Source organism: Grampus griseus, assembly GCF_964374135.1.
Source record: "Grampus griseus genome assembly, chromosome: 4".
NCBI lineage: Eukaryota > Metazoa > Chordata > Mammalia > Artiodactyla > Delphinidae > Grampus > Grampus griseus.
The window spans coordinates 107,761,864-107,788,983 of NC_138997.1; the positions used below are offsets into that span (position 1 = coordinate 107,761,864).

The 27,120-nt window shown below is 45.1% G+C and overlaps 1 protein-coding gene across 2 annotated transcripts in view; it reads left to right on the top strand.

Moving 5' to 3' along the window:
- Nucleotides 1-27,120, top strand: part of STK32B (serine/threonine kinase 32B) — a gene marked incomplete at its 3' end in the record, with an annotated part of 343,715 nt that overhangs the window by 296,090 nt on the left and 20,505 nt on the right. For both annotated transcript variants that reach the window (XM_082653127.1, XM_082653128.1), the window contains 3 exons: nt 13,635-13,738; nt 22,998-23,114; nt 25,222-25,347. In XM_082653127.1, coding sequence (XP_082509253.1) covers nt 13,635-13,738; nt 22,998-23,114; nt 25,222-25,347 — 347 coding nt within the window. The remainder of the gene's footprint in view (nt 1-13,634; nt 13,739-22,997; nt 23,115-25,221; nt 25,348-27,120) is intronic.

Genomic DNA, 27,120 nt, shown 5'->3' on the forward strand with positions numbered 1-27,120 from the left:
TGGAGCCAGAATTTGAAGCCATGTCTATTTGGGTCCGAAGTCCATGCTTTTTAAAAAAATTTTTCTTGAAATAGAGTTGATTTACTGTCATTGGGTTAGTTTCAGGTGTACAGCAAAGTGATTCATTTTATATATACGTGTGTATATGTGTATGTATATATATGTATAAATATATATATTCTTCTTTTACATTCTCTTCCATTATAGGTTATTACAAGATATTGAGGAGAGTTCCCTGTACTATATAATAGGTCCTTGTTGGTTATCTATTTTATATGTAGTAGCGTGTATATCTTAATCCCAAACTCCTAACTTATCCCTTCCCCCCCTCCCCTTTGGTAACCATAGTTTGTTTTCTATGTCTGTGAGTCTACTTCTGTTTTGTGAATAACTTCATTTGTATCATTTTTTTAGATTTCATGTATAAGTGATATCATGTGATATTTGTCTGGCTAACTTCACTCAGTATGACAATCTCTAGGTCCATCCATGTTGCTGCAAATGGCATTATTTCATTTGTTTTCATGGCTGAATAGTATTCCATCATGTATATGTACCACATCTTCTTTATCCATTCATCTGTTGATGGGCACTTACATTGCTTTTGAAGTCCATGCTTTTGCCACTGTACCAAGCTGCCTTTTTGACACTGAGTTCTTGTATCAGAAAGTCACATTTCTCAGACAAGAAAAAAGTGTATTGTCCCAGCTGTACCTAGGATTCAGGGCTTCTGGTGTCCTTCTAATTAAAGGAGCTTCAGTCCTGAATTAGTGAACGAATGCACAGGAGAGATTTTTATGGGATTTAGAGAGCACAGCTGATTGACCAAATGGATATATTTTCAGAGACTGTAGGGGTTGGCAGTGCAAAGCAGTGGGAGGTTGGTGGAGAAAATGGGGGTGAGAGGGAAACTCTCTCATTCAGGTCACATCCTGCAGTTCCCAGGGCTATAAATTCCTGCTATCAAGTGGCAGGTTTGTTGATTTCGTTCACTTGAGCTGTTCAGTTCAAAGGCCCAATAACAAGTTCCCAGAATGTTCCAAACATGGATTCAGGGAATGGGCTGATGAGTAAGCTCCCAAAGGTTGCTCACGAAGGATGATCCCAGAAGAAATATTTGCATAGTACTGAATTTTCATTCATTAAAAGAGCAGATGGAATTCACCAACAGAGGGAAAAAAAAAACTCTCTGAAACGTGCCAAATTAGAAGTCAGAAATGTTCCAGCAGCCTCCCGGGGCTTCAGAGTTTATTCATCTGAGGTGAAATGAAGAGCTGAGTGTTCTTTCAGCAAATACAGTGTTTCAGAGGTGTGAGGCTCAGAGTTAGGCACTGGGGCACAGGGGTGAGTCATGCTCTCCGGAGCCAAAGGGGCTCAACATCTGTGGGGCAGAGAGCTGTGCAGGCCTGGATTTAAGCAGGTCCCTGTCAAGATGGATTCCCCAGAATGGGACCATCTGAGGAGTCAAAATCTCAGAGTGTGCTCAGAGCTCACCTGCCAGGCGAGGATAAGGAAAGGTCATTTCAGTCCGAGCAAAGGCATAGAGGAGTGACGCAGCATGGTGGGCTGGGAGACCCTAGCACTCCCATTTTTTTATAGCTTGTAGAACAAGAGGAGGTGAGAGGGAGAGACGAAACAAGCCAAAGTACCAGGGTCTTGAATGCCATGATAAGGGCCACGGAACCAGTGGAAAGGCCAATGCTGGAGACTCACGGGATTGGCCTCATGGGTGGCCTTGGAGAAGAAAATGGGCAATCGGGCTTGCCAGAAATGGGTCTCGATGAAGTGTGGGCTTCAGCGTGGGGTGATTTGGGTGTCTTCCACTTAGAGGCTGGGTGAACTTAGGCAAATCCCATTAGCCAACGTAATACACTTAAACTGCCCAGCATGGTGAAGGTCAAACCACGGGACCCGACAGCGTCCTCATCTGAGAAATGGGATTAATGGTTATGCAATCTGCCTTAGTAGATTGTTTGTGAGGATTTCATGATGTAACTATGGAAAGTACATAACGTAAAGTCAAGTGTAGATGCATCAGACTGGTAACTGATACTATTATTGTTGCTGTTATCATTATTCAGACTATTTAGTATATGTTAAGTCCTGGGAGCCCAGACCCAAATCTGACATTCCCTTGCCTTATGGAGTTTGCCGTCTAATCGGGGAAAGAGACCCCAACCAAATCCTAATTCATGATAGGAGCTGGGTCGGCTGGGGGGGGGGTGGGTGCCCTGGGAGATCATTGGGCCGGTGCCCTGTCAGTACTCACCATATGTGAGTTCCTTTCCCCAGTGAGCAAACACAGGTGGCTGTGGAGGCACCATGGCCATGCTTGTACTTTCCTTGTAGAAATGATGGAGGCTAAGGGAAGTAAAGTTTGCTACCCCTGTGCCAGAGAAAGTGACAGAGCCAGCATTCAGACCCAGGCCAGTGAGGCTCCAGGGCCCAATATCTTTCCTGAGAACCTGGCAATCCATCCATCCATCCATCCATCCATCCATCCATCCATCCATCTATTCATCCATCCAGCAGAGATTTATTGAGCACCTTCCACCTGCCAGACAGTGTTCTATGGGCTGAAAACACGTCTGTGAACAAATAGGCAATATTCCTGCCCTCATCAGTTGGGCTGTTTGTGAGGGAGACAATCACTTTGCAAATCATCGAACTGATAAATATATAGTTCGAGATGCTTATTTTTGAGGAACAACTTTCATGCGGTAAAATGCAATCTTTTAATGTAATCCAGTAAATTAATCCACCATAATGAAGACGGAGAAACAGTTCCATCACCTCCAAGATTCCCTCATCCCAGTTCCTGGCAACCAGTGATCAGTTTTCTATCCCTATCGTTTTGACTATTCCAGAAAGTCACAAAAACAGAGTCATATTTCTACAAACTTTTGAATCTGGCTTTTTTTACTTAGAATAATGCATTTGAGGTTTTGCCATGTTGTGTGGATCAGTAGCTTTCCTTTTGATTTCTGAGTAGAAATCCTTTGGATGGATATACACGTTTGGTTTATCCATTCACCAGTTGTACGGCATTTGAGTTGTTTCCAGTTTTACACAATTGTAAATAAACTATTTGCGTACAGGTTTATATATAAACTTAAGTTTCTACTTCTCTAGAATAATTACATAGAAGTGGGATTGTTGGGTCATATGTAAATGTACGTTTAACTTTTTAAGAAACTGACAAACTCTTGAATATAGTTTCATTGGCTTATTTGCCATCCACATACCTTCTCTGTGAAGTATCTGTTCAAATCATTGCCCATTAATTTATTGGGTCATCTGTTTTTTTATTATTAAGTTCTCATAATTCTTTATATATTCTGGTTATAAGTCTTTTGCCAGATATATTTGCAAATATTTTCACCAGTCAGTGGCTTGTCTTTCTGTTGCCTTAATAGCATCTTTTTAAAAGCAGATGTTTTAAATTCAAATGAAGTCCAATTTTTTATTTTTCATTTATTGATCATGTACGGGGTGTCATTCTAAACACCTTTTCCTCCCTCACATGAGGTCACAAAGATTTTCTGCTTGTTTTCTTGTAGAAGTTTTATACTTTTGGGTTTTACATTTAGAACTATAGGCCATTTTGAGTTCACTTTGGAATGTGTTGTGAATTTTCATTGATTTACAAGGGCTGTCCAATTGTTACATCCAGCATTTGTCGAAAAGACGATTCTTTCTCTATTGCACTGGCTTTGCAACTTCATCAAAACTCAGTTGACCATAAATGCATGGGTCTGTTTCTGGATTCTATTCTGTTCCATTGATCTACTTGTTTATGCTTTGACTAATCTCATACTTTTGCTTTCACTTCATAATAATACTCAGATCAGGTAGTGAGAATCCTTCAACTTTTTTCTTCTTTTCAAAATTATTTTGGCTTTTCTATCCTTTGCCTTTTCATATAAGGAAAAGGCTTTGTGCCCAGTCTTTGCCATGAGTACCCAGTGAGGGTATGTAGAGAGGAGTCTGTGAGTAATGCAAATTCCTCTTGTATCTGGACAAACAATAGTTCTATTCTCTCACTTAAGTTCTTATACAACCTTCAGCAATTCAGTTAAATTAGGCATCTTAATTTAAGTCTCCTTACTCTCTTCTATGGCAGCCCTGTTTTCTTCCCATGCTCTTCCCAAGGTAAGCCAGTATTCACATCCCAAACCTTCTTGAAGGTACCCGTCTTTCCTTAAATTTCAGACTAGTTGAGTTCAAGAAAAGTTATGGTTTCATAGATGATCTAGCTTTTTCTCACTGTTAGGCTGGGAGTGACACTTTTTCCAACTCCTATATTTTAAACAGAGTAGAATTGTTTGAGGTCTTTGTAAGGATTATGGTGGAAAAAGAGAGATGCTGATGGGATAGATGATTAGATTGGAGGGGTCAGGATAACTTTGCTGAGGAAGTGACTTTTCAGCTAGGTTCTAAAGGACGAGTAGGTGTTGTTCAGCACAACAGGTGGCAAAGCACTGCAGGAGACAGCAACTTTTTGCCTAGACCCTGAGGCAAAAGGGAGCTTGTCACATCAAAAGAACCATAAGGAAGCTAGATTGACCTGAACAAAGTAGGCAAGGAGAGTGAGCCTGGAGACATGGCGGGGCCAGATCACGTGGTACTTGTGTACCCACCAAAGCTTTTGACAGTGGGAAATTTTAATGAACATTATGGGCCTTAGATAAACAGAGATCTTGGAATCCTTTAAGAGAGTAGCACTATCTAAATGAACTTTTCCATCAGCCTAACATGCTGTTTAGATGTTTATCACCCATTTCACATATTAACTGTGTAAAATGCACAGGGTTAGAACCCTGTGCTTTCAGTTAGCACTTTCCATCATTCTCTCTGAAAACTTTCCAAGGGTCTTCTTTTTTTAATTTACTAATTTAATCTGACACATTTAACATGAAGTAGTTTTCTGGTACTGGTGCGTCATGAATTTCTGTACCTCATCAGAGCTTCTCAGCCAGTTAAACTTTCCCTGCTGTTCCTTTTCTCATGCAGACAGGTGAGGTCCTACTGGTCCACACCTGAGCAGCGTCTTACATACCTTAATGAAACGACTCTTCTGTTACTATTAACACTACTAGCATCACCAGATAGAAAGAAATTATCAGACTGATGCAGCAGATTCATTTCATCTCAAATTAATATCTGAGTTCATTTGCCAAGATAAAAAGCCAAAGAAACATGAATTGCCCCCAAGGGATCCAGACAGAGGCCAGGCACCCTGCTCATCTCTGCTTTCCAAAGCTTTTCCACACACTCTAATCAAAGAATGATGATGGAGCTCTTGAATCATTTGGGGAACATGTACAACATGTACATTTGTGAGTTGGTCTTTCATTTATGTGTGCATTTCATTTCCCATTCAATAATGAATTGATATAATAATAACTAGCTCACATCTATTTGGAACTTGCTTTGTGTCAGTCCTTGTTCTAAATGACTCACATATAGCTTTGTGCTAATCCCTGACGTTTTGGCCCTGACTTAGTCATACCCCTATTCAAAGAGCTCACAGTCCAGTGAGAACGGTGGACATGTATATCCTTAATTGCAGTACGGCATGATCAGTGCTGCAAGGGAGGAACCAACAAGGGTTTGGTGAGAATCCAGAACACTGATGTACTTGGCCAAGAGAGGGGAAAAGAAGGGAACTGAGAAACAGGAAGGGACTTGAAGAACACTCCACAGAAGGTGTAAAATTTGGTCTGGGTTTTGAAGTATGAGTAGGAGTTCATGAGTATAAAAAATAGGGTAAAGATTACCAGGCAAGTCATAGAAGATTAAACATAAAGTGTGTCCTATTCTTTGAAATTGGCCCAATGGGTATAATAAAGATAGTGGCCAAAATATGAGGAGGTTGGAACCTATTTTTAGGAATTTTTCATGCTAAGGAGTTTGACCATTATTCTACAGTAAATAGAAAAATTTGGAAAGATTTTAATTAAGTGATTTGAACATGTGAATGATAATACAATGACAACAATGTTAGATTGCATTTATTGAGCACTTACTTTGTGCTCAATAAATACATACAGAACTTCCTTTTCTCTTCTCAATAACTTGATGTAGCAGACATCATTATTCCTTTTTACAGATGAGGAAAACCAAGATACAAATAAGACGTTAGGCATTTTGCCTGAGGCCACTGTGGCAGTAAGCCTGGGAGCTGGGGTTCAGGTTCAGGTTGAATAATCACTACACTCACACCTTCCGTCTCTCCGTTCCACTGATTCTACTGACTTAGAAAGGTGTTTGAGGAGTAAGTGTAGTGGGATTACAGGGCCCCAGGCTGGGGTAGGGGAGGAGCTGTCATGAGTCCAAGCAGAAGTGAAAAAGGACCAGAGAAGAGAGGAAGATTCTGGAAGGGAAAAATGATGAGTCTTGAGAATTAATCACATGATCCAAAACATAGGCTGGACGAGGGGCAGGGTCCATGAGACTCCCACGTTTCTGACTTGCACAACTGAGCAGCCCATCAACAGAGACTGAGAATGCAGGAGAAGGGGCAGTTGGAGAGGGAGAGTTTGGCTTGGACAGATTGAATGTGCCATGCCTGTGGGGCTTCTAGGTAGAGGTGTCCAGATCTGGCACATCCTGCCAGCCGGGATGTGTGAGCCACAGAAAGGCTCAGTGGACAGGAGAACTGGACTCTGGTCCCAGCTGGGCTGGAAGCCATGGAACTCCTCCAATAAGCTTCGGCTTCCTCACCTACAAAAGGTAGGGGAGGAAGGAAATTACCTTGAAGGTCCCCTCTAGGCTGAAATGCGGTAATTCTATGTTCCCAGTCCAGAAGGATGCAATTACCTGTAGAAACCGATCCTGGAAGCCAGTCAGCTTGTAAGCTAGACATTGAATAGCATTGTCACACTCCGCTGCAGCAATCAGAGCCTTCAGGAATATTCATAGCGCTAACGCATCAGACCAATAATTATAACTTAGGTGGTTTCTGTGGTTTTTCTCCATATTTTTAGTCTAATGAGGAAGTAAACTCTGTGTGGTGAGGATAGGGGGCGAAGCCCACCACATGCATATTTACATTGCCTCGGGGTGATCTCTTTCAGACGACACCCCCTGTTCTTGCTTTTCTGGAAGGCCAATTCTCTGTGAATCCAGACTCACTTTCCATTTAAAACCTGCACTGACAGAATTGCTCGGCTACTGGTAGAAAAGGTTAGTGGGAAGTGGGGCTGATCTATCCATGCCACTGGGCCGTGCTGGGGAAGCAGCTTCCGTGCAGCCCGATTTCCCCCCAGTGTATTCATTCGTGGGCTCACAGCTATCCATGGACCGTGCAACATGCATGCACACCGTGAAAGATCCTGGGGATGTAGCGAGAAGGAAACAGGTGTTGCTGGGGAATGCGATTCAACAGCCGCTTTTATTAATGTGCATGTTAATGGCGAACCACATGTTTTTTTTTTTCTTTTGGACTATGTTGAAACCTTAATTTCCTAATTTTAGAATACCCGGACCTTCGTAAATACTCTTGATTTTCGTTCCAATTGAATTCACAGATTTAATGCATTGACCATGGAGAGTTTGGCGTATAGAACATATAGAGTATATATATTGTGTGTATATGTATATCTGTTTTATGATACATCATTTTCATTTTCAGCATATACATAAAGATGGTGTAATGTCTGGAGTGTGAAGGAGACAGGGCAAGGTCTGGTCGTCATTCTGGATGACCCCAGAGAATGGGGGAGGCCTGGGTTCAAATGAGGCTCAGAGCCACGGTAGCTGTGTCACCTCTCCAAGCCTGGCTTTCTCAGATGGAGATCATGATCGTACTCGCCTCTCAAGTTCCTTCTGAGGATAAAATGAGATAATGCATGTGAAACTATAGAAAGTGTTCCATAAATGTTAGCTTTCCTGAGGAGTAAATAACATATGTAAAGAAACTTGAAGAGCTTCTAGCACATGGTAGATGCTCAACAAATGGCCCCATTAATAATGCAGCTCTTGGTGTTGTAAAGAAAACCACTGCTCGTGATAATAATGGAACAGCTGTATTGAGCGCCCCTTGAAAGTGGTAAGAGCAGCTTTCCAGTCCACGCTCTTCCACTTACTGTCTCCACGGCCCTGAACTCGCCCCTTTACCTCTCTGTGCATCTGTTTCTTCATCTGGGGCTTAGGGTGCTTTGTGCACGGGTGTGGGTAATTATGAAGGAACCTTTGTGCCCGAGAAAGCTCTGCGTGACTGTTTTGTGCGTGACGATGATGGTTACAGTGAGCATTTTCAATGGCTCAAAATAGATTCGGGGTTGGCCCTTACCCCACCAGGGCATTGCAAGAAGTTTTAGTTGTTTTTCTTTCTGGAAGACCTTGGGAAATTTCATTTATCCATCACCCCTGCAGGTGTACCCAGACCTTGAACCCTGGACATCCTTTCTGGGCGAGGCCATAGCCAACTTCAGCTATCTGCTTGGTTTGTCGTTTGCTGTCCTGGGCTCCCCCTTCAGGGTTCCTTCATCACTCACTCTGCTCCAGGGAACCCCCAGTCCTGGCCTTGCCAGCATCAGCCCAGAACCTCCTGGTCCTTTCCTCAGTGAGACTCAGCTGCAGCTAGCCAAATGGCACGTCATTGTGAAGATTAAATGAGTTAAATGCTAAACTAAATTAAATTAGTAAATTAAATAAATTAGTAAATTTATTTTACTACTATAATTTATTACTAAATTATATTAGTAAATAAATTAGTAAATTAAATAAGTAAATTAAATTAGTAAATTAACTAAATTAAATTAGATTAAATAAATTAAATGAGTTTAATGCTAAACTCTTAAAACAAAGTTTGGTGCATGACAGATGCTCCAGAGAGATGAGCTATTTTTATTAGCAGTGTGTCAAGAACTTAGAACAGGGCTTGACACATAGCGAGGGCTGTACTGGTGTTGTTTGCTTTTTTTTTTATACGATCATTCATTTATTTAGTCAGTCAACAAACCTTGCCCACATGTCTTCTTCATGCCAGGCAAGACTTGGGGAGCCAGGGAGAACATGACCGTCCCTGCCCTCAGGGAGCTTAAAGTCTAGCAAGAAGCAAACAAATAAGCAAAAATGCAGCCGGAATGTAAAGATCAAGAGATGCCTGGGGGAGGTGAGGATAAAGAGGAAGCTGTAATCTAGTCTGGAGGGAGGGGAATGATAAGAAAATGATAATAGCAGAGATGTATTTTGAGGAATACATGACAGATGTAAAGAAGCCTGCAGAATGGTACGTATTCGGTTCCTAGAAGTGGTAACTCTGAAGCTGCACCCTTTGTGAGAGAACCTGGTGGATTAGGGGAGAGGAAAAGAGACAGATAGACAGACAGGGTGTTCTAGGAACGGCAAGCAGCGTGTGCAGCTGGAGCCCAAGGTGGCCATGGGCAACTCTTGGGCCATAATACAGCTTAGAAGATCTACAGGTAGGAGCTGAGGGGCTACAGAATTTAAACCACCCTCTAGGCCACATGGGTTTCCAGCCCTAGTACTTTGTACTGTTCCACTGAAAAATCAAAAAGATTCCAGGATCAAGTCTAATAAATTTCCAAACCATGCTTGCTATTGAGTCATTAAAGGCGCTAAGAAGTCTACAAGAAAGAACGCAATTGAACCTCGTCATTTCCCAGACATGTTTGACCTCAGAATCATTTCTCCTCCAAAATCTATGAGCCTAACATGGCTGGTGGCATTCCTGGGAATACAGATTGTGAAACAGCCATCGTGATAGGAAGACCTTGAGGCAGGGTACTGCCGTGGTCTGAGTTGCATATCAGAAAGCTAACTCCCCCAGAAGCAAGGACGGACTGGAGAAGGAGACTCTGGAAGCCAGAGGACGGGTGGAGAAGCTAGTGCAGGAGACCAGGAGGAAGGAATGGGGATCTGAACAAGGGCCATGTGTTGGCGGAGAGGAGGAAGGGGATACAGGAGCTGAGGAGGGAGAGTCATCCGGCATTGATGGCTGAATTTAACTGTTCCAATAATGGGAACTCCCTGAACCTGGAAGTCAGGACCAGGAGTTCTGACTTGAGCCCTGAGTTGGTGAGTTGTGGCCGAGGCAAGCCACTCTCGCCTCTCAAGCCCGGTGGCCAATTCTAACACAGAGGGGACGATGACAAGACGGTTTCCAAGGGACCCTGCACCTCTGCTGTGCTGACGGTCCTAGGCTGTGAGCTGTCTCTACTTCTGAAGCAGGCAAGCAATGTGCTGGACCAGCTGTATGGCCCTAGGGTGAAATTGACATGCATTGATTAAGTGCCTACCATGTACTTGGCTGAGTGCCAGGCTCTGGGACAGAGGGAAGGAAGGTAGCAGCTTTCATCAGGACCCATCCTCAGGTAAGTCCATCACCCCTGGAAGCCACCTCAGTATAGGAGAAAGGACTTTGGAATCAGATACTGAGAGAGGCTAATCCCAGCTCTGCCATCCCAGCTGGCTGACCTGGAGCAAGTTCCCAGCCCCTCTTACTAGTTTCCTAGGGCTGCACAACAAAGTCCCACAAATGTGGTGGCTTGGAGCAACAGAAGTTCATTCACTCACAGTTCTGGAAGCCAGTAGTTCAATATCAAGGTGTCTGCAGAGCCGTGCTCCCTCGGAGGTGTAGGAGAGGCTCTTCCAGCTTCCGGGGGCTCCAGGGCTTCCTTGGCTTGTGGCCGCATCCCTCCAGGCTCTGCCTCCTCCCACGGCTTTCTCTCTTTCTCTCAAATCCACCTCTTCTTTCTCTTAGAAAGGCATCAGCCATTGAATCTAGGAAGGGTCCACCCTGAATCCGGGATGGCTTTATCCTGACGTCTGTATTAATGACATCTGCAAAGTCCCTATTTCCAAATAAGGCCCCGTTCACAGGTACGTGGACATATCTTTTGGGGACACTTCACCCAACTACACCCCTTCATGTCTCTGCCTCTTCATCTGGAACGTGGAGATCATTGTAGGCTTGTTTTATTGGGCGGTTGGGAGGATGAAGAGAAGGAGTACGTGTAAAATCCTTAACAAAGCACCTGGCAAACTAGTTTCCATACTCATTCATTCATGATGAAATGATGGTGACAGGTCTGTGTCTTGTACCTGTCCTTCAAGCTCTAATCCTATATGATGCCCTCGCCTCTAAGCACTGATCCAGCCCACTAAAGCAGCCGTTCTGGTGGCATATGGATTGTGACATAAAGGTTGTTTATGTTCTCTCAGCCCCAGCTGTGCAAGGGAGGAGAGACTGTCACCTTCTCTGGGAGTGGGGTCACAGGCTGCAGACGTTTGTCACTTGGTTGGTCACAACAGCCAGGACAGAATTGGTCAGCTGCTGCTTCTACCCTGAATTCCAGATGGGCATGGGGCTGCCAGGCACCACAAGGATTTATGGGGACACCTGGGCACGCAGCCTCGCCTGCACTCCTGGGCGTGTCCCTGCCTCCCTCACTGAGCACATGGGCTGGGCCAGCAGCTGTCGAGGCCCTGGTTCTGTAGAATTACATCTACACATGCACAGACCAGCATGATGTGGCTCCTTCTGTCCTGGAACCCTCAGCACGGAGGGAAGAAGGACAAGTACACAGACTGGGGTGCAGGGAAGGAAGCCCCTCTGGGTTGGAGCTCAGCCTCAGGCTCCCAGTGGGATGCAGAATAGCACAGCTCAGTGCCTGGAGCTGCTAGGAAATCAAATATTTTCTCACTAGATGTTTAATGAACAGGTATGATTGCCACCTTTGCATTCAGGTTGATCTAGGATCGATAGGAAGGGGCAGACAGAAAGATACTGGAAATGCCAAACTCAGCGGGTCTGTAGACTGGTAGTCATGAGGCTGAGGACGATGAAGTTTAGCACGCCTCCCAGGCTGACTGCGTGGACCGTGGCGAGGCTGAGCACGGTCAGAAGAGGAGGTTTGAATGACAATTCTAGTAATAAAAACCATGCCCAAGATTCCCAGAACACTCACAATAGACCAGCCAGGCATCCGGCTTAGCTCTCAGCCTGCGTTGTTCCTTAATCCTCATAAGAACCCTATGAACACACTGTTGATTCTTGTTCATGTTTTACAAAACTGAGGCAAATAGAACTTGTTAATTCAGCTCCAGCCCCACTGACCTTCTTCCTGTTTCCCATTACACCATGTTGCTTCCTTTGGGAAGCTCAAATTACCCAAAGGGACATTTCCTCAAACTCCCAATCACATCTTCCCCAACGTAGACTGGGTATGTTTCTGTACTCAAATGTTGATACGAACCTTATTTCAAACTGGGATTCGACCAGTGTATAAGGCGCACCTCAGCTCTGAACCTCCCTGCTGTGTAACTTCCTGTGCACCGCTGTCCCTCTCTGAACCTCTTCGGTAAAATGTGTCAAATGATAACACGGCCCTGAGGGTTGTTGTGAAGAGGAAAGGAGAATCCTCGGGTGAAAGTGCTAGAAAATACAAAGTAAATGGAGAGGGTCTCTAGAGGGCAGCTGAGATCTGCCCGCTGGTCAGGTTCAGTGGTCCAGCTGCCGATCCAGAGCCCAGATTCGAGCGTCCATGTCTGCCCTCATCTGCCTCATCTGGCCCTCCCCAATCCCACGCCGTCTGAATGCCAGTCTGAAAATTGAGTCGAGATGTCTTTAAACACAGCATGTCCTGGTTCCCTGCGAGAGAGTTTGGCTGCTCTGACACCTGTAAAATGGAATTATATCTACAAATTAATTTGCTAGAAATGATCCACATTTCCCAAGACTTTCCTGGAAGCCAATATGAACAATTAGAGCTGGAGATGCAACTCCTGGCCTGATGAGTTGGGGGTGAGGCAATGATGAACCCACCGCCCATTAGCTTAGGAAGCAGCAGGGCCGGGGGACCCTGGAACAGCTGCAGCTCCCTGAGGAGTGAGGATCCATCACCCGCGGGCCTCCACCCTCCACTTGTTTATTTATTGAGGTGAAATTCACATAACGTAAAATGAACTGTTTTCAAACAGTGGCATTTAGTACATTCACAATGCTGTGTAACCACCACCTCTGTCTAGTTCCAGAACATTCATCACCGCAGAGGAAACCCAGTGAGCAGTTTCTCCCCATCCCCCCTCCCGGCCCCTGGCAACGCACAATCTGTCTTCTGTCCCTGTGCATTTACTTATCCTGGATATTTCATATGCGATCCCACCTACGCTAAAATAAAACCGTACCTGAGACAGGCACCAGGCACAAGGGGCTCTGAGCATCCTAGTTACTGGGACACCTGACCTGGTGTTGGGGCCAGAGCGGAATGACATTTAGCAAGGTTCTTAGCCCCTTGGGGTGCAGTTTCTTCTTCTTAACTCAGACTTTAATCCCCGGGCTGTGACCGTGATTCATGCTCCAGCAAACCCTCCTCCTCCCCAGACTTTCCCTGACCCTCCGCGACAGACCGCCCTCCACAGCGCACTTGGGTTGCCCCATTTGTATTCTGTCCCAGGTGTCACACCGGTGTTTCCTGTGATGCCTGCACCTTGTTCTCTAGCCACCTCGTGACTTACGGAGTGCAGAAACCACGTGGCATAGCAGATGGAGTACTGGCTTTGCCATCCAAAAAGCTGGGTTCCTGGCCCCGTGTCCTCTCTGTAAGAGGCAATGAGTGTAAAGTGAGATGCGCAGTAATGTTCTTTTGTCCTGTCTTTGGCAGCCCCGGAAGTGTTCCAGGTGTATGTGGACGGAGGCCCTGGGTACTCCTACCCCGTTGACTGGTGGTCCCTGGGTGTCACGGCCTACGAGCTGCTGCGGGGCTGGGTAAGATGTGCGCCTGTGTGGTGAACGCGAGGGCTGTGGAAGTGGGGGGCTCAGCTTCTACCAGGCTTGGGTGGGGTGGAATGGCCCTGCCGCTGGATGTGCACCATGCCGGTCCTGGGTGTCAGTCCTGATTGCCCGTGTGCCAACTCCAAGGTCCTGAGCATTAGAAAGCTCTTAACAAGCTTCTGGTCCAGCCCCTCATTCTACTCATGGGGACAGGGATGTCCAGAGGGGCAGGGTCTTGTGTGAAGCTCAGCAGCTGATCCGTGGCAGCTCAAACACCCAAAGCATCTTGGTGTCATGATTTCAAACGCTGTCGTCTTTCAACCCACAACATGATACGCCCGTGCCCAGCTTTCCAGCTTGGTTTTTTGTTGTTGTTATTTTAGTTCCAACCTTCCCCGAATACTTAGCTCAGTGTCCTATAAAAATGGGGCATTCAGTACGTATTTTTGTTTTATTTCTTTTAAATTTAAAAGCTGAAGATGGCTAATGGAGCTATTTGGCAACTAATAACTCAGTTTTATTTTAGCAGAAAGAATTATGACAAACGAATTTCGAGGCTTTTTTTTTTACACAAGTATCATTTGAAAATGACGCCATTTAACCTCTCAGGACCATGGTTTCCCCTTCATACAATGGGGATAGGAACATCCTTTTAGTCTATTCTGTGGTGCTGAAGTTATCCTGGGATCGATGCACCCCTAGACTGGGACACTCAGTTTGCGTATTACCCACCTTATAGCTCCAGCACCCAGCACACAGCGTAGAGAGTCAGTTCCTCCCACTGGATGCTGCTTTAACAGTGTCTCACGGTCATCTGCATATATGCATATTAAGGCGGGTAGACGGTGCCCCTTGAGGGCAGGAGCCCCCAGTGCACAGTGATAACTGGTGGGAATGAATGATGGCAGCTGTGTGAAAACCATACAAGCTATGTGAGTGTCATTAGTTATCACCGTGTGGTTCAAGCAACTGGGGTCTCTCTTGATCTCAGTGATTTCCCCTGAATTCCTCAAAAACATACTACAGTACATGATGTTGTTAGAAAGCAAAAAATATATATATGAACTTGTGAGTTTTCTCGGGCACTGAATGAAAACAATTCATCCCTCCCCACCTCCCTGGTTGGTTCCTTTGTCGTGTACTGGTTCTTTAATATACATGCTCCAGGAGGGGACATGAGGGTCCCCATGATATTTGTATGAACCAGAGAACACAGACATCACCAGATGATGTTTATCACGGAATCAATCATACGAATGACCTTGGCAAGCAGTTGACCTAAGCATGATTTGTCGTTTGCCAGCAGAAAGTGCATTCTCTGCCGGAACACAAGTCAGAACAGTCAGAGATGATGACTTGGCAGAAAGCCCCAAGGGCTTCAAAATAAAACGTTTCATTTTCAGTGTATCTGAGTTTTCTGCTTAGGGATCCAAATGCCACTTTTAATAGAAGAGGGAGGGTCCCATGGTGGGATCGGGGCTTTGGTGTGGGGACAGAGTGAACAAGAATGCCTGTTATGGGTTGGTGTGACTGTCTCCCAGATATCTTGGTCTGTTCATCTTTGACTTGAAACACAATGGGTTTATGCAAATAGTTGATTCTGTTTTTTTAATCCTGGAAACGATCACATTTAGTCCAAAAGCTATACTGAAAAACACTCATATTTTTCCATGGACTGTGTGAATTTAGAAGTTATCCTTCCTCATTGAAATTCCTCCATCATGTCAGTGACAGCATCCCTGATAGGTGATCACCCCCCTGTTCCTTGATTCCCTCAGGATCCAGGGGCCTCCTTACCTCCAAAAGATGAAAGTCATGATGGGAATTTTCTAACACATATTGTAAGATCATAGAGTTGGAAAGCGTTAGAAATGAAAGGTGGGAGATTGAAGGTATTAATATGGTATGTTAGCCAGGGACCCAGGCATGCTCTAGTCTTAGAGCAGAAAGAGACATCTCTCCCGAAATGCTCTATCAGGAGAGCAGAGGAGTGGAGTGTCATCAGTGGGCTTGAAATTTCAATGCAGAGAATTCTGTGAGCCTGCTTGGATCCTGTAGCCCAGACGAGGGGAGTAACTTGTACCCAACTTTCCTATGAGCCCAAACAAGAATCTCAGTTCTCACCCTGAGACCTGCTAAGTAAAAAAAAAAAAAAGACTCAAGAAGCACCACGCAGCTGCATAGCACAGGGAGATCAGCTCGGTGCTTTGTGACCACCTAGAGGGGTGGGATAGGGAGGGTGGGAGGGAAGGAGACGCAAGAGGGAAGAGAGATGGGAACATATGTATATGTATAACTGATTCACTTTGTTATAAAGCAGAAAGTAGCACACCATTGTAAAGCAATTATACTCCAATAAAGATGTAAAAAAAAAAAAGAAAGAAAGAAAGCACCACCTGGAGAGTTCCCTTTTGAGCACAGTTGTCTCAGGGACTGTGACCACACCCCCTGGAGAGAACCCCATGGGAACAGAGAGGAGAGGGAGGTTTCTCATCCACTGACCCAGAGAAGGGACTTAAAGGTCTTAGACCAGCGCCTGTTTCCCCACCTACCAGGCTCCTTGGTGGTTTCCCTGGCGGTGTCACCCACCTGGCCACTGGTTTTCCTCCGCATGCACAGGGCTCTTATATCCAGAAAGAACGTGTTTCATTTTTTTAAAAGCCCTAATGGCTAGAAAGATTTTCCTCTTACTCAACTGAAAGCTGCCTCCTCGTAACACAGAAAGAGGATCTTAGAAGAATTCACAGGTTCAAACCCTGGCTCTACCAGGCACCTTGTCTGTGATCTTAACCAAGGCCAATAGACAGACCAAATGCTCAGAATCCTCATCTGTTAACTGAAAAAATAATAATAATAGTAACACCTACCCAACAGGGTGGCTGTGAATATTAAGTGATTCTGACGATGCAAATTACCCAGCTCTGTGACCGATAAAGGGTCGGCACTCGGTCAATGTCAGCTCCCCTCCCCTGGTCTCTCTGATTCCCATGCGGGGGGCCTGCTGGCAGGTCTGCATCCTTTCCAACTTAGCACCTCTCAAGGTGGAGACAGGCCCTGGGAGAGGAGCTGAGTCACATGTGGCTGCTGACGGTTAGTGGGGAGGTCCCTGGCCCGGTGGGCAGAGGTCCGGGCTCCCATCCACACCCCGTGTGCCTTGATGCTATGATTCTGCCTTAGTCACTTAACTCATCTGAGCCCTGGCTTCCTCCTTCATGAAATGGGGATGATGAGGCCGGCCTGCGGGGTCACCATGGGGATTCCAGGAGCAAATGTAGGCGGAGCACACGCGGCGTCCAGCACACAGGAGGGATGCTGACTGCTACATAAATGTGCACGCGGTGATGATTCTGAGACAGGTAGCTGCAGAGACAATGCTGATGACTGCTCTTAGGGGAGCAGGGAAGAATTTCTGAGGGAGGAAGCGTTAAGGGGGATCATATATGAGTTGCTTGGGAAACCGTGTGAGCAGAGACCGGGAAGGGCAGCTGAGGCTGACACAGCAAACATCTTAGACTGACCAGCAGTCAGAAAGACAGTCTGGGGGCTGTCTAACATTCGAATTATAGGGGTCCCAGAAGAAGAAGGAAAAAGAAAGGGACTGAAAAAATATTTGACGAGATTATAGTTGAAAACTTCTCTAATATGGGAAAGGAAATAGTTAATCAAGCCCAGGAAGCACAGAGAGTCCCATACAGGATAAAGCCAAGGAGAAACATGCCAAGACGCATATTAATAAAACTGTAAAAAATTAAATACAAAGAAAACATATTAAAAGCAGCAAGGGAAAAACAACAAATAACACACAAGAGAATCCCCATAAGGTTAACAGCTGATCTTTCAACAGAAACTCTTAAAGCCAGAAGGGACTGGCAGGACATATTTAAAGTGATGAAGGAGAAAAACCTACAACCAAGATTACTCTACCCAGCAAGGATCTCATTCAGATTTGATGGAGAAATTAAAACCTTTACAGACAAGCAAAAGCTGAGAGAGTTCAGCACCACCAAACCAGCTTTACAACAAATGCTAAAGGAACTTCTCTAGGCAAGAAACACAAGAGAAGGAAAAGACCTACAATAACAAACCCAAAACAATTAAGAAAATGGGAATAGGAACATACATATCGATAATTACCTTAAATGTAAATGGATTAAATGCTCCCACCAAAAGACACAGACTGGCTGAATGGATACAAAAACAAGACCCATATATATGCTGTCTACAAGAGACCCACTTCAGACCTAGGGACACATACTGACTGAAAGTGAGGGGATGGAAAAAGATATTCCATGCAAATGGAAATCAAAAGAAAGCTGGAGTAGCAATTCTCATATCAGACAAAATAGACTTTAAAATAAACACTATTAGAAGAGACAAAGAAGGACACTACATAATGATCAAGGGATCAATCCAAGAATATATAACAATTGTAAATATTTATGCACCCAACATAGGAGCACCTCAATACATAAGGCAAATACTAACAGCCATAAAAGGGGAAATCGACAGTAACACATTCATAGTAGGGGACTTTAACACACCACTTTCACCAATCGACAGATCATCCAAAATGGAAATAAATAAACACAAGCTTTAAATGATACATTAAACAAGATAGACTTAATTGATATTTATAGGACATTCCATCCAAAAACAACAGAATACACATTTTTCTCAAGTGCTCATGGAACATTCTCAAGGATAGATCATATCTTGGGTCACAAATCAAGCCTTGGTAATTTAAGAAAATTGAAATTGTATCAAGTATCTTTTCCGACCACACTATGAGACTAGATATCAATTACAGGAAAAGATCTGTAAAAAAATACAAACACATGGAGGCTAAACAATACACTACTTAATGACGAAGTGATTACTGAAGAAATCAAAGAGGAAATCAAAAAATACCTAGAAACAAATTACAGTGGAGACACGACAACCCAAAACCTATGGGATGCAGCAAAAGCAGTTCTAAGAGGGAAGTTTATAGCAATACAATCCTACCTTAAACAGGAAACATCTCGAATAAACAACCTAACCTTGCACCTAAAGCAATTAGAGAAAGAAGAACAAAAAAACCCCAAAGTTAGCAGAAGGAAAGAAATCATAAAGATCAGATCAGAAATAAATGAAAAAGAAATGAAGGAAACGATAGCAAAGATCAATAAAACTAAAAGCTAGTTCTTTGAGAAGATAAACAAAATTGATAAACCATTAGCCAGACTCATCAAGAAAAAAGGGAGAAGACTCAAATCAATAGAATTAGAAATGAAAAAGGAGAAGTAACAACTGACACTGCAGAAATACAAAAGATCATGAGAGAGTACTACAAGCAACTCTATGCCAATTAAATAGAAAACCTGGAAGAAATGGACAAATTCTTAGAAACGCACAACCTGCCAAGACTGAATCAGGAAGAAATAGAAAATATGAACAAACCAATCACAAGCACTGAAATTGAAACTGTGATTAAAAATCTTCCAACAAGGGCTTCCCTGGTGGCGCAGTGGTTGAGAGTCCGCCTGCTGATGCAGGGGACATGGGTTCGTGCCCTGGTCCGGGAGGATCCCACATGCCGCAGAGCGGCTAGGCCCGTGAGCCACGGCCGCTGGGCCTCTGCGTCCAGAGCCTGTGCTCTGCAACGGGAGAGGCCACAACAGTGAGAGGCCTGCGTACCGCAAAAAAAAAAAAAAAAAAAAAATCTTCCAACAAACAAAAGCCCAGGACCAGATGGCTTCACAGGCAAATTCTATCAAACATTTAGAGAAGAGCTAACACCTATCCTTCTCAAACTCTTCCAAAATATAGCAGAGGGAGGAACATTCCCAAACTCATTCTACGAGGCCACCATCACCCTGATAGCAAAACCAGACAAAGATGTCACAAAGAAAGAATACTACAGGCCAATATCACTGATGAACATAGATGCAAAAATCCTCAACAAAATATGAGCAAACAGAATCCAACAGCACATTAAAAGGATCATACACCATGATCAAGTGGGGTTTATTCCAGGAATGCAAGGATTCTTCAATATACGGAAATCAATCATCGTGATACACCATATTAACAAATTGAAGGAGAAAACCCATATGATCATCTCAATAGATGCAGAGAAAGCTTTTGACAAAATTCAACACCAATTTATGGTAAAAACCCTGCAGAAAGTAGGCATAGAGGGAACTTTCCTCAACATAATAAAGGCCATATATGACAAACCCACAGCCAACATCATCCTCAATGGTGAAAAACAGAAAGCATTTCCACTAAGATCAGGAACAAGACAAGGTTGCCCACTCTCACCACTCTTATTCAACATAGTTTTGGAAGTTTTAGCCACAGCAATCCGAGAGGAAAAGGAAATAAAAGGAATCCAAATCGGAAAAGAAGAAGTAAAGCTGTCACTGTTTGCAGGTGACATGATACTATACATAGAGAATCCTAAAGATGCTACCAGAAAACTACTAGAGCTACTCAATGTATTTGGTAAAGTAGCAGGATACAAAATTAAAGCAGAGATCTCTGGCATTCCTATACACTAATGATAAAAAAATCTGAAAGTGAAATCAAGAAAACACTCCCATTTACCATTGCAACAAAAAGAATAAAATACCTAGGAATAAACCTACCTAAGGAGACAAAAGACCTGTATGCAGAAAATTATAAGACACTGATGAATGAAATTAAAGATGATACAAATAGATGGAGAGATATACCATGTTCTTGGATTGGAAGAATCAACATTGTGAAAATGACTCTACTACCCAAAGCAATTTACAGATTCAATGCAATCCCGATCAAACTACCACTGGCATTTTTCACAGAACTAGAACAAAAAATTTCACAATTTGTATGGAAACACAAAAGACCCCGAATAGCCAAAGCAATCTTGAGAACGAAAAACGGAGCTGGAAGAATGAGGCTCCCTGACTTCAGACTATACTACAAAGCTACAGTAATCAAGACAGTATGGTACTGGCACAAAAGCAGAAATATAGATCAATGGAACAGGATAGAAAGCCCAGAGATAAACCCATGCACATATGGTCACCTTATCTTTGATAAAGGAGGCAGGAATGTACAGTGGAGAAAGGACAGCCTATTCAATAAGTGGTGCTGGGAAAACTGGACAAGTACATGTAAAAGTATGAGATTAGATCACTCCCTAACACCATACACAAAATTAATCTCAAAATGGACTAAAGACCTAAATATAAGGCCAGAAGCTATCAAACTCTTAGAGGAAAACATAGGCAGAACACTCTATGACATAAATCACAGCAAGATCCTTTTTGACCCACCTCCTAGAGAAATGGAAATAAAAACAAAAATAAACAAATGGCACCTAATGAAACTTCAAAGCTTTTGCACAGCAAAGGAAACCATAAACAAGACCAAAAGACAACCCTCAGGATGGGAGAAAATATTTTCAAATGAAGCAGCTGACAAAAGATTAATCTCCAAAATGTACAAGCAGCTCATGCAGCTCAATAACAAAAAAACAAACAACTCAATCCAAAAATGGGCAGAAGACCTAAATAGACATTTCTCCAAAGAAGATATACAGATTGCCAACAAACACATGAAAGAATGCTCAACATCATTAATCATTAGAGAAATGCAAATCAAAACTACAATCAGATATCATCTCACACCGGTCAGAATGGCCATCATCAAAAAATCTAGAAACAATAAATGCTGGAGAGGGTGTGGAGAAAAGGGAACACTCTTGCACTGCTGGTCGGAATGTGAATTGGTACAGCCACTGTGGAGAACAGTATGGAGGTTCCTTAAAAAACTACAAAAAGAACTACCATATGACCCAGCAATCCCACTACTGGGCATATACCCTGAGAAAACCATAATTCAAAAAGAGTCATGTACCAAAATGTTCATTGCAGCTCTATTTACAATAGCCAGGAGATGGAAACAACCTAAGTGTCCATCATTGGATGAATGGATAAAGAAGCTGTACCACATATATACAAGGAATATTACTCAGCCATAAAAAGAAACAAAATTGAGTTATTTGTAGTGAGGTGGATGGACCTAGAGTCTGTCATACAGAGTGAAAGATAAAGACAAATACCATATGGTAACACATATATATGGAATCTAAGAAAAATAAATGTCATGAAGAACCTAGGGGTAAGACAGGAATGAAAACATAGACCTACTAGAAAATGGACTTGAGGATACGGGGAGGGGGAAGGGTAAGCTGTGACAAAGTGAGAGAGTGACATGGACATATATACACTACCAAACGTAAAATAGATAGCTAGTGGGAAGCAGCCGCATAGCACAGGGAGATCAGCTCGGTGCTTTGTGACCACCTGGATGGGTGGGATAGGGAGGGTGGGAGAGAGGGAGACGCAAGAGGGAGGAGATATGGGAACATATGTATAACTGATTCACTTTGTTATAAACAGAAACTAACACACCATTGTAAAGCAATTATACTCCAATAAAGACATAAAAAATTTTTTAAAATAAAATAACAGGTCTACCACAGTTCTTTTCCTGTTTCTTCCATTTCTCGGTACATTGGCCATCTTTGTAAACTGAGTTTCCTGGAATAGAGATGCACCTCCACTCTATAATGAGTATATCCAGTGCCCTGCTGCCAAAATCACTTTCACCAGCAGAACATCTAATTACTTTACCTTATAAAGACCACTTGGTTTTCTGAGTCAAGACATCCTAAGGCCAGTGAGTGAGAACCGAGCATCAGTAGAACTCTTTACCTGACGCAGATGGAATACGGATCTTAATATGTGCCAGTATTCTTGTCGAAGGACCTGGGTTTCTCCACAACCACACAAACAGATTAAGGCTAAGCCTGGAGCTTAAAGGCACAGAGCTGACTTTATTTTATTATTTTTTAAAAATATTTATTGGAGTATAATTGCGTTACAATGTTGTGCTAGTTTCTACTGTACAGCAAAGTGAATCAGCTATACATACATATATATCCCCTCTTTTTTGGATTTCCTTCCCATTTAGGTCACCACAGAGCACTGAGTAGAGTTCCCTGTGTTGTACAGTAGGTTCTCATTAGTTATCTATTTAATACATGGTATCAATAATGTATATATGTCAATCCCAATCTCCTAATTCATCCCACCACCCCCAAACTCCCACTCCATCCCTCCCCCTCCCCCTCCCTCTTGGCAACCACAAGTGTGTTCTCTATGTCTGTTTTAACCACGTGGGGTCTCTCTCTCTGATGCCACCTGTTGTCCTTTGGTTGCAGAGGCCATATGAAATCCACTCGGCCACCCCCATCGATGAGATCCTCAACATCTTCAAGGTGGAGCGTGTCCACTACTCCTCCACGTGGTGCAAGGGCATGGTCGCCCTGCTGAAGAAGGTAAGGGGGCAGCCGCCAGCCCACCTGGCCAGGGAGCTGGGCACTCAGTGCAGTAACAGGCAGACCAGCAGATTAAGGAATGAGAAAACGAATGGCGGGACAGTGGTGGAAATAGTAAAGTCAGCGGTGCTCTAATGCCTCATCGTAAACACTCTCACCATCCTTCAGCAAGATCACAAAGCCGCTGGACAGGGTGGCTTTTAGTCACGTCTGTGACAACAAAGCCCACAGGCTCTTTTCACTCCACAACAAGCTTCTAGTAATTAGAAATATTTAATGCATATAGCTCTTTAAAAATTTTACGAATCATCTTTTAACTCACTGACCTTTAAGACATTGGGCGTCTCCTGACTTTTCCTGGGAGCTAGTAGAATAAAGCAGTGGTTCTCCAAGGTGGTTCCTGGACCAGCATCCCCCGGGAACTTGTTGGAAATGCGGATTCTCAGGCTCCACCCGCAGACCTGCTGAATCAGAAATGGAGGGGCAGGCCCTGTTGTTTGTGTTCTGATAAGCTCGAGTTCAGCATGGGCAGTGGGTCGTGGCGCCCTCCTTCTGAGGCTGGCATTCAGCTAAACTCACTCGGAATCCTCCGAGACACAGAGTCGAGCCTTGCATGTGGTCAGCGCCAGTCACCTTTAATGAAGGAATTATGATGACGGCAGCCAGCACTGGTTGGGGGAATGTTATATGGGGGCTCTGCTCATTTAGTCCTTACATGCCCTGTGAGAGGAGTCGTGTTAGTGCCCCCATAGTAGAGATGGGAAAACTGAGGCTCGGGAAAGCAGATCATTCGCTCACTGCCACAGGGCTGTTAGAGGCAGAGGAGGATTTAAATCCAAGTTCTCTGAACTCCAGATGTCAGCTCTTAATCCCTCCAAACTCTGTAGATGACTTAGGGAATTACTCATTAGTTAAATTGCTTTAGGGGAGATTCACCCCCTGGGTTTTAGACATCAGTGGTCCTTAACCAACTGCTGATTGGAATCACCTGGAAGCTCTACCCACCTGCCAACACCTCCACCTCCCACCCACCCATGGAGTCAGAGAACTAACTGCTGCTCTAAACGGTGACCACCCCCTTCCAATGCCCCGGGCATTGAAGCAGCATCTCTGTTTAAATCTGTACCCGTCATTCTGGGGACAGTTCCTAGAGAGAGGCCACCGTGATCAGCAGGTGAGACCCTGCCAGGTGCCCCTCCCATGGTGTGACTGTAGCCCACTCGCTGCAGTGGCAGGTGGGAGCCGACTGGCGGGGCGTCCTGATTCCAGCTCCCACCTGCCAGCAGCTGGGGGTGGCATCCTGCCTTGGTGTGTCCCAGGTCCTCATCCATCCCCTATGGGTCTCATCTGAATCATGAGCCAGAAGTGGAAGAGTTACCATTATCCTTCCTACTTTCGGAGGAGGAAACATGCACAGCACAGTCAGCAGCTCAGCCGGGGCCACGCTGCTACCGAGTGGCCCTCCCAGGGCTGGGCCCCGTCTTTCATTTTTAGCCTCAGTGTCCTTGCACCAGATAAGCTAGTGTTTTGAAAGCTGAAAACCCCTCTGGATGCAAGGTAATGCACGGCTATTTTTTTTCTTTTACTGCATCACCCCTTATTAGCAGAAACTCCATTTGAAGGGAAGCTAAAAGTTGACCCCTTGGCTACAAATGAGGCCATTCCATCAGACTGCAGAGGTCACCTCATAGCTGTCCAGGGAGAAATTTTATTATGCTTTTGTGCATCCCATTACCAAGCTGAAAGTCCTAAAACAAGGTGGCTAATTCTTTTTATTTTTAATTGGAAGCCTCTGCAGACCTCATTGAGAGGTGGCATGTCACAGGGTGCGAGTTCCCAAGGGGAGCAGGGCGGGCGAAAATCTAGTCGCTGTCCAAAGAGCCCATTGCTGGATGACCTTCCAGCAGCCTGACCCCTCAGTTCCTCCCTGGCTATAAAGAGATGAGTGTAGGTGATGCTTCCAACACAGCAGCCCAAACAGGGCAGGACACTCATGGAACGCAGAAAGCGGGGCACCTTCCTTTTCCCAAGACTCCGCCTTCGGATTCCCCCACAAACCTCGGTGGGGTGCACTGCCCAAGCGAGCACGTTTGCCCTTTGCCTGCAGCTCCTGACCAAGGACCCCAAGAGCCGCCTGTCCAGCCTCGGTGACGTCCAGAGCGCACCCTACTTGGCCGACATGAACTGGGACGCGGTGTGGGAGAAGGCCCTGATGCCCGGCTTCGTACCCAATGTGAGTGAGGTCCTGTTCGACGGCATTCCGCCCTGTGCAGGGTCCCCCACCTGGGCGGGCAGGAAGACGCCAGAAGCTGTCCAGTGGGGGCCCTGCTGGCCACGGTCACCTGAGCACCAGAGGAATCACGTTTCACTGAGATTCAGGGTGGATTTGTACCTGTTTTCCGAGGTCCACACGCAGATGCCTGCAGTTGTCCCCTCTGGCCACACTGTTCCTTAGCTCCATACCTGTGAACACACTGCTTCCTCTTCCAGGAGTGCCTTTCTTGTCAGCTTGGAAATCTCCTCCCCCTCCCTCCAGACTCAGCGTAAAATGCAGCAAGTGGTCCACTGGAGGGTCTTGGTAACTGCCTTCTGGATAAGGAGGAAACTCAGTCATTGCCTCCTCTGGGACGTTTTCCCAGCCAGCCTCTCCATCCCCTTACCTGGAGTGGATCTCACCCTCCCAGGTTCCCCACTGGACAGGTGCCTAGGTCTGCGTTAGCGGTCAATAACGTTCTGTCGCATGCATCCGCCATTGCCCGAGAGCTTCAGAGGGTGGGTTGGCTGACCTTCGCCTGAGAGAGATCCCAGAGCAATGGGTGACCCCAGAAGCTGCTAGAAGACCTCGATATGTGCTTGTCACATGAGTATGAATCGGTTAACGATAACAGCCAATAGGGTTAAGCGTGTTCTAAAGCTTCACGTACATTATGTCACGTAAGCTTCACAACAGGGAAGGCGGCCCTGTTAGTAGTCTCAGCTTAAGTGAATAGTCTCAGGTTAAGCAAACTGCCCACAACTACTCAGTGAGAAATTGGCAAAGCCAGGACTTGACCTCAGGCAGTCTGGATCCAGAGCCTCCATTGAAGGAAGGAAGGGAGGGAGGGAGGGAGGGAGGGAAGATAGATCAGGCCAGGAAAGACTTGGGCCTGGAATCTGACCTGCTCACTGGGAGAGGGAGAGTGGTGGGGGACAGATGTACCACCAAGGGAAGGGGGACTATTAGTGGAGCCGTAGCAGTTGGCGGCGTGAGGATCCTGGCAGGGGCAGGTGGGGGAGAGCTGTCAGTACAGACAATCCCAGCGGGGACTGTTCCACTGGGACCTCTCTCCAGGATGGAGAAGGGAAAGGGAAAAGAACGTAGTACTGCTCCCCAGCCTCACAAGTTCGGAGCACTTACCCTCATTTTACAGTTATGGAAACAGGGCCAGAGAGGTTGAGGGACTTGCTAATGAGTGGAAAAGCCAGGCCTTGCCCCAGTTCTATCTGCAAAGCCCTGGTTCCTCCTCCTGCCCTGGCCATGGCAGGGCACTGGCTGACATTGAGGGGTGAGGCAGCCTGGCCAAGGCAAGTTTGATGGCAGGTAGCAAGACCCTCGCTTATAAGTTGGGGTTTAAGGCCAGGGCTCCCATGGGAGGCGGCTGGGACTGCAGGGCAGCAGAGGGAGTGGTCAGTCACTGCAGGCCTGCCATGGATCAGGAAGGACCCATTCTAGAAGATTTGCAAGCACTATCTCAGTTAATCCTCATCAACCCATGAGCCTGCTGCATTTTACACAGATGAGGAAACTGAGGCAGAGAGAGGTTATATGTCTCCCTCAAAGACACGCAGGTGAAAGGTGAGGCTGTACGACTCAGTGGCAAGGCTGGCAGCCCCTGCCCCATTGTGCATGGTCCCTCCCCTCCCTGGCCCCCATCCAATCAGGAACAGGGACACCTACTCAAGGACTCACTTCTCACTTGGCCCTACATGAAGAACTTTATTAACTTGTTTAATCTTGCATGAGGGA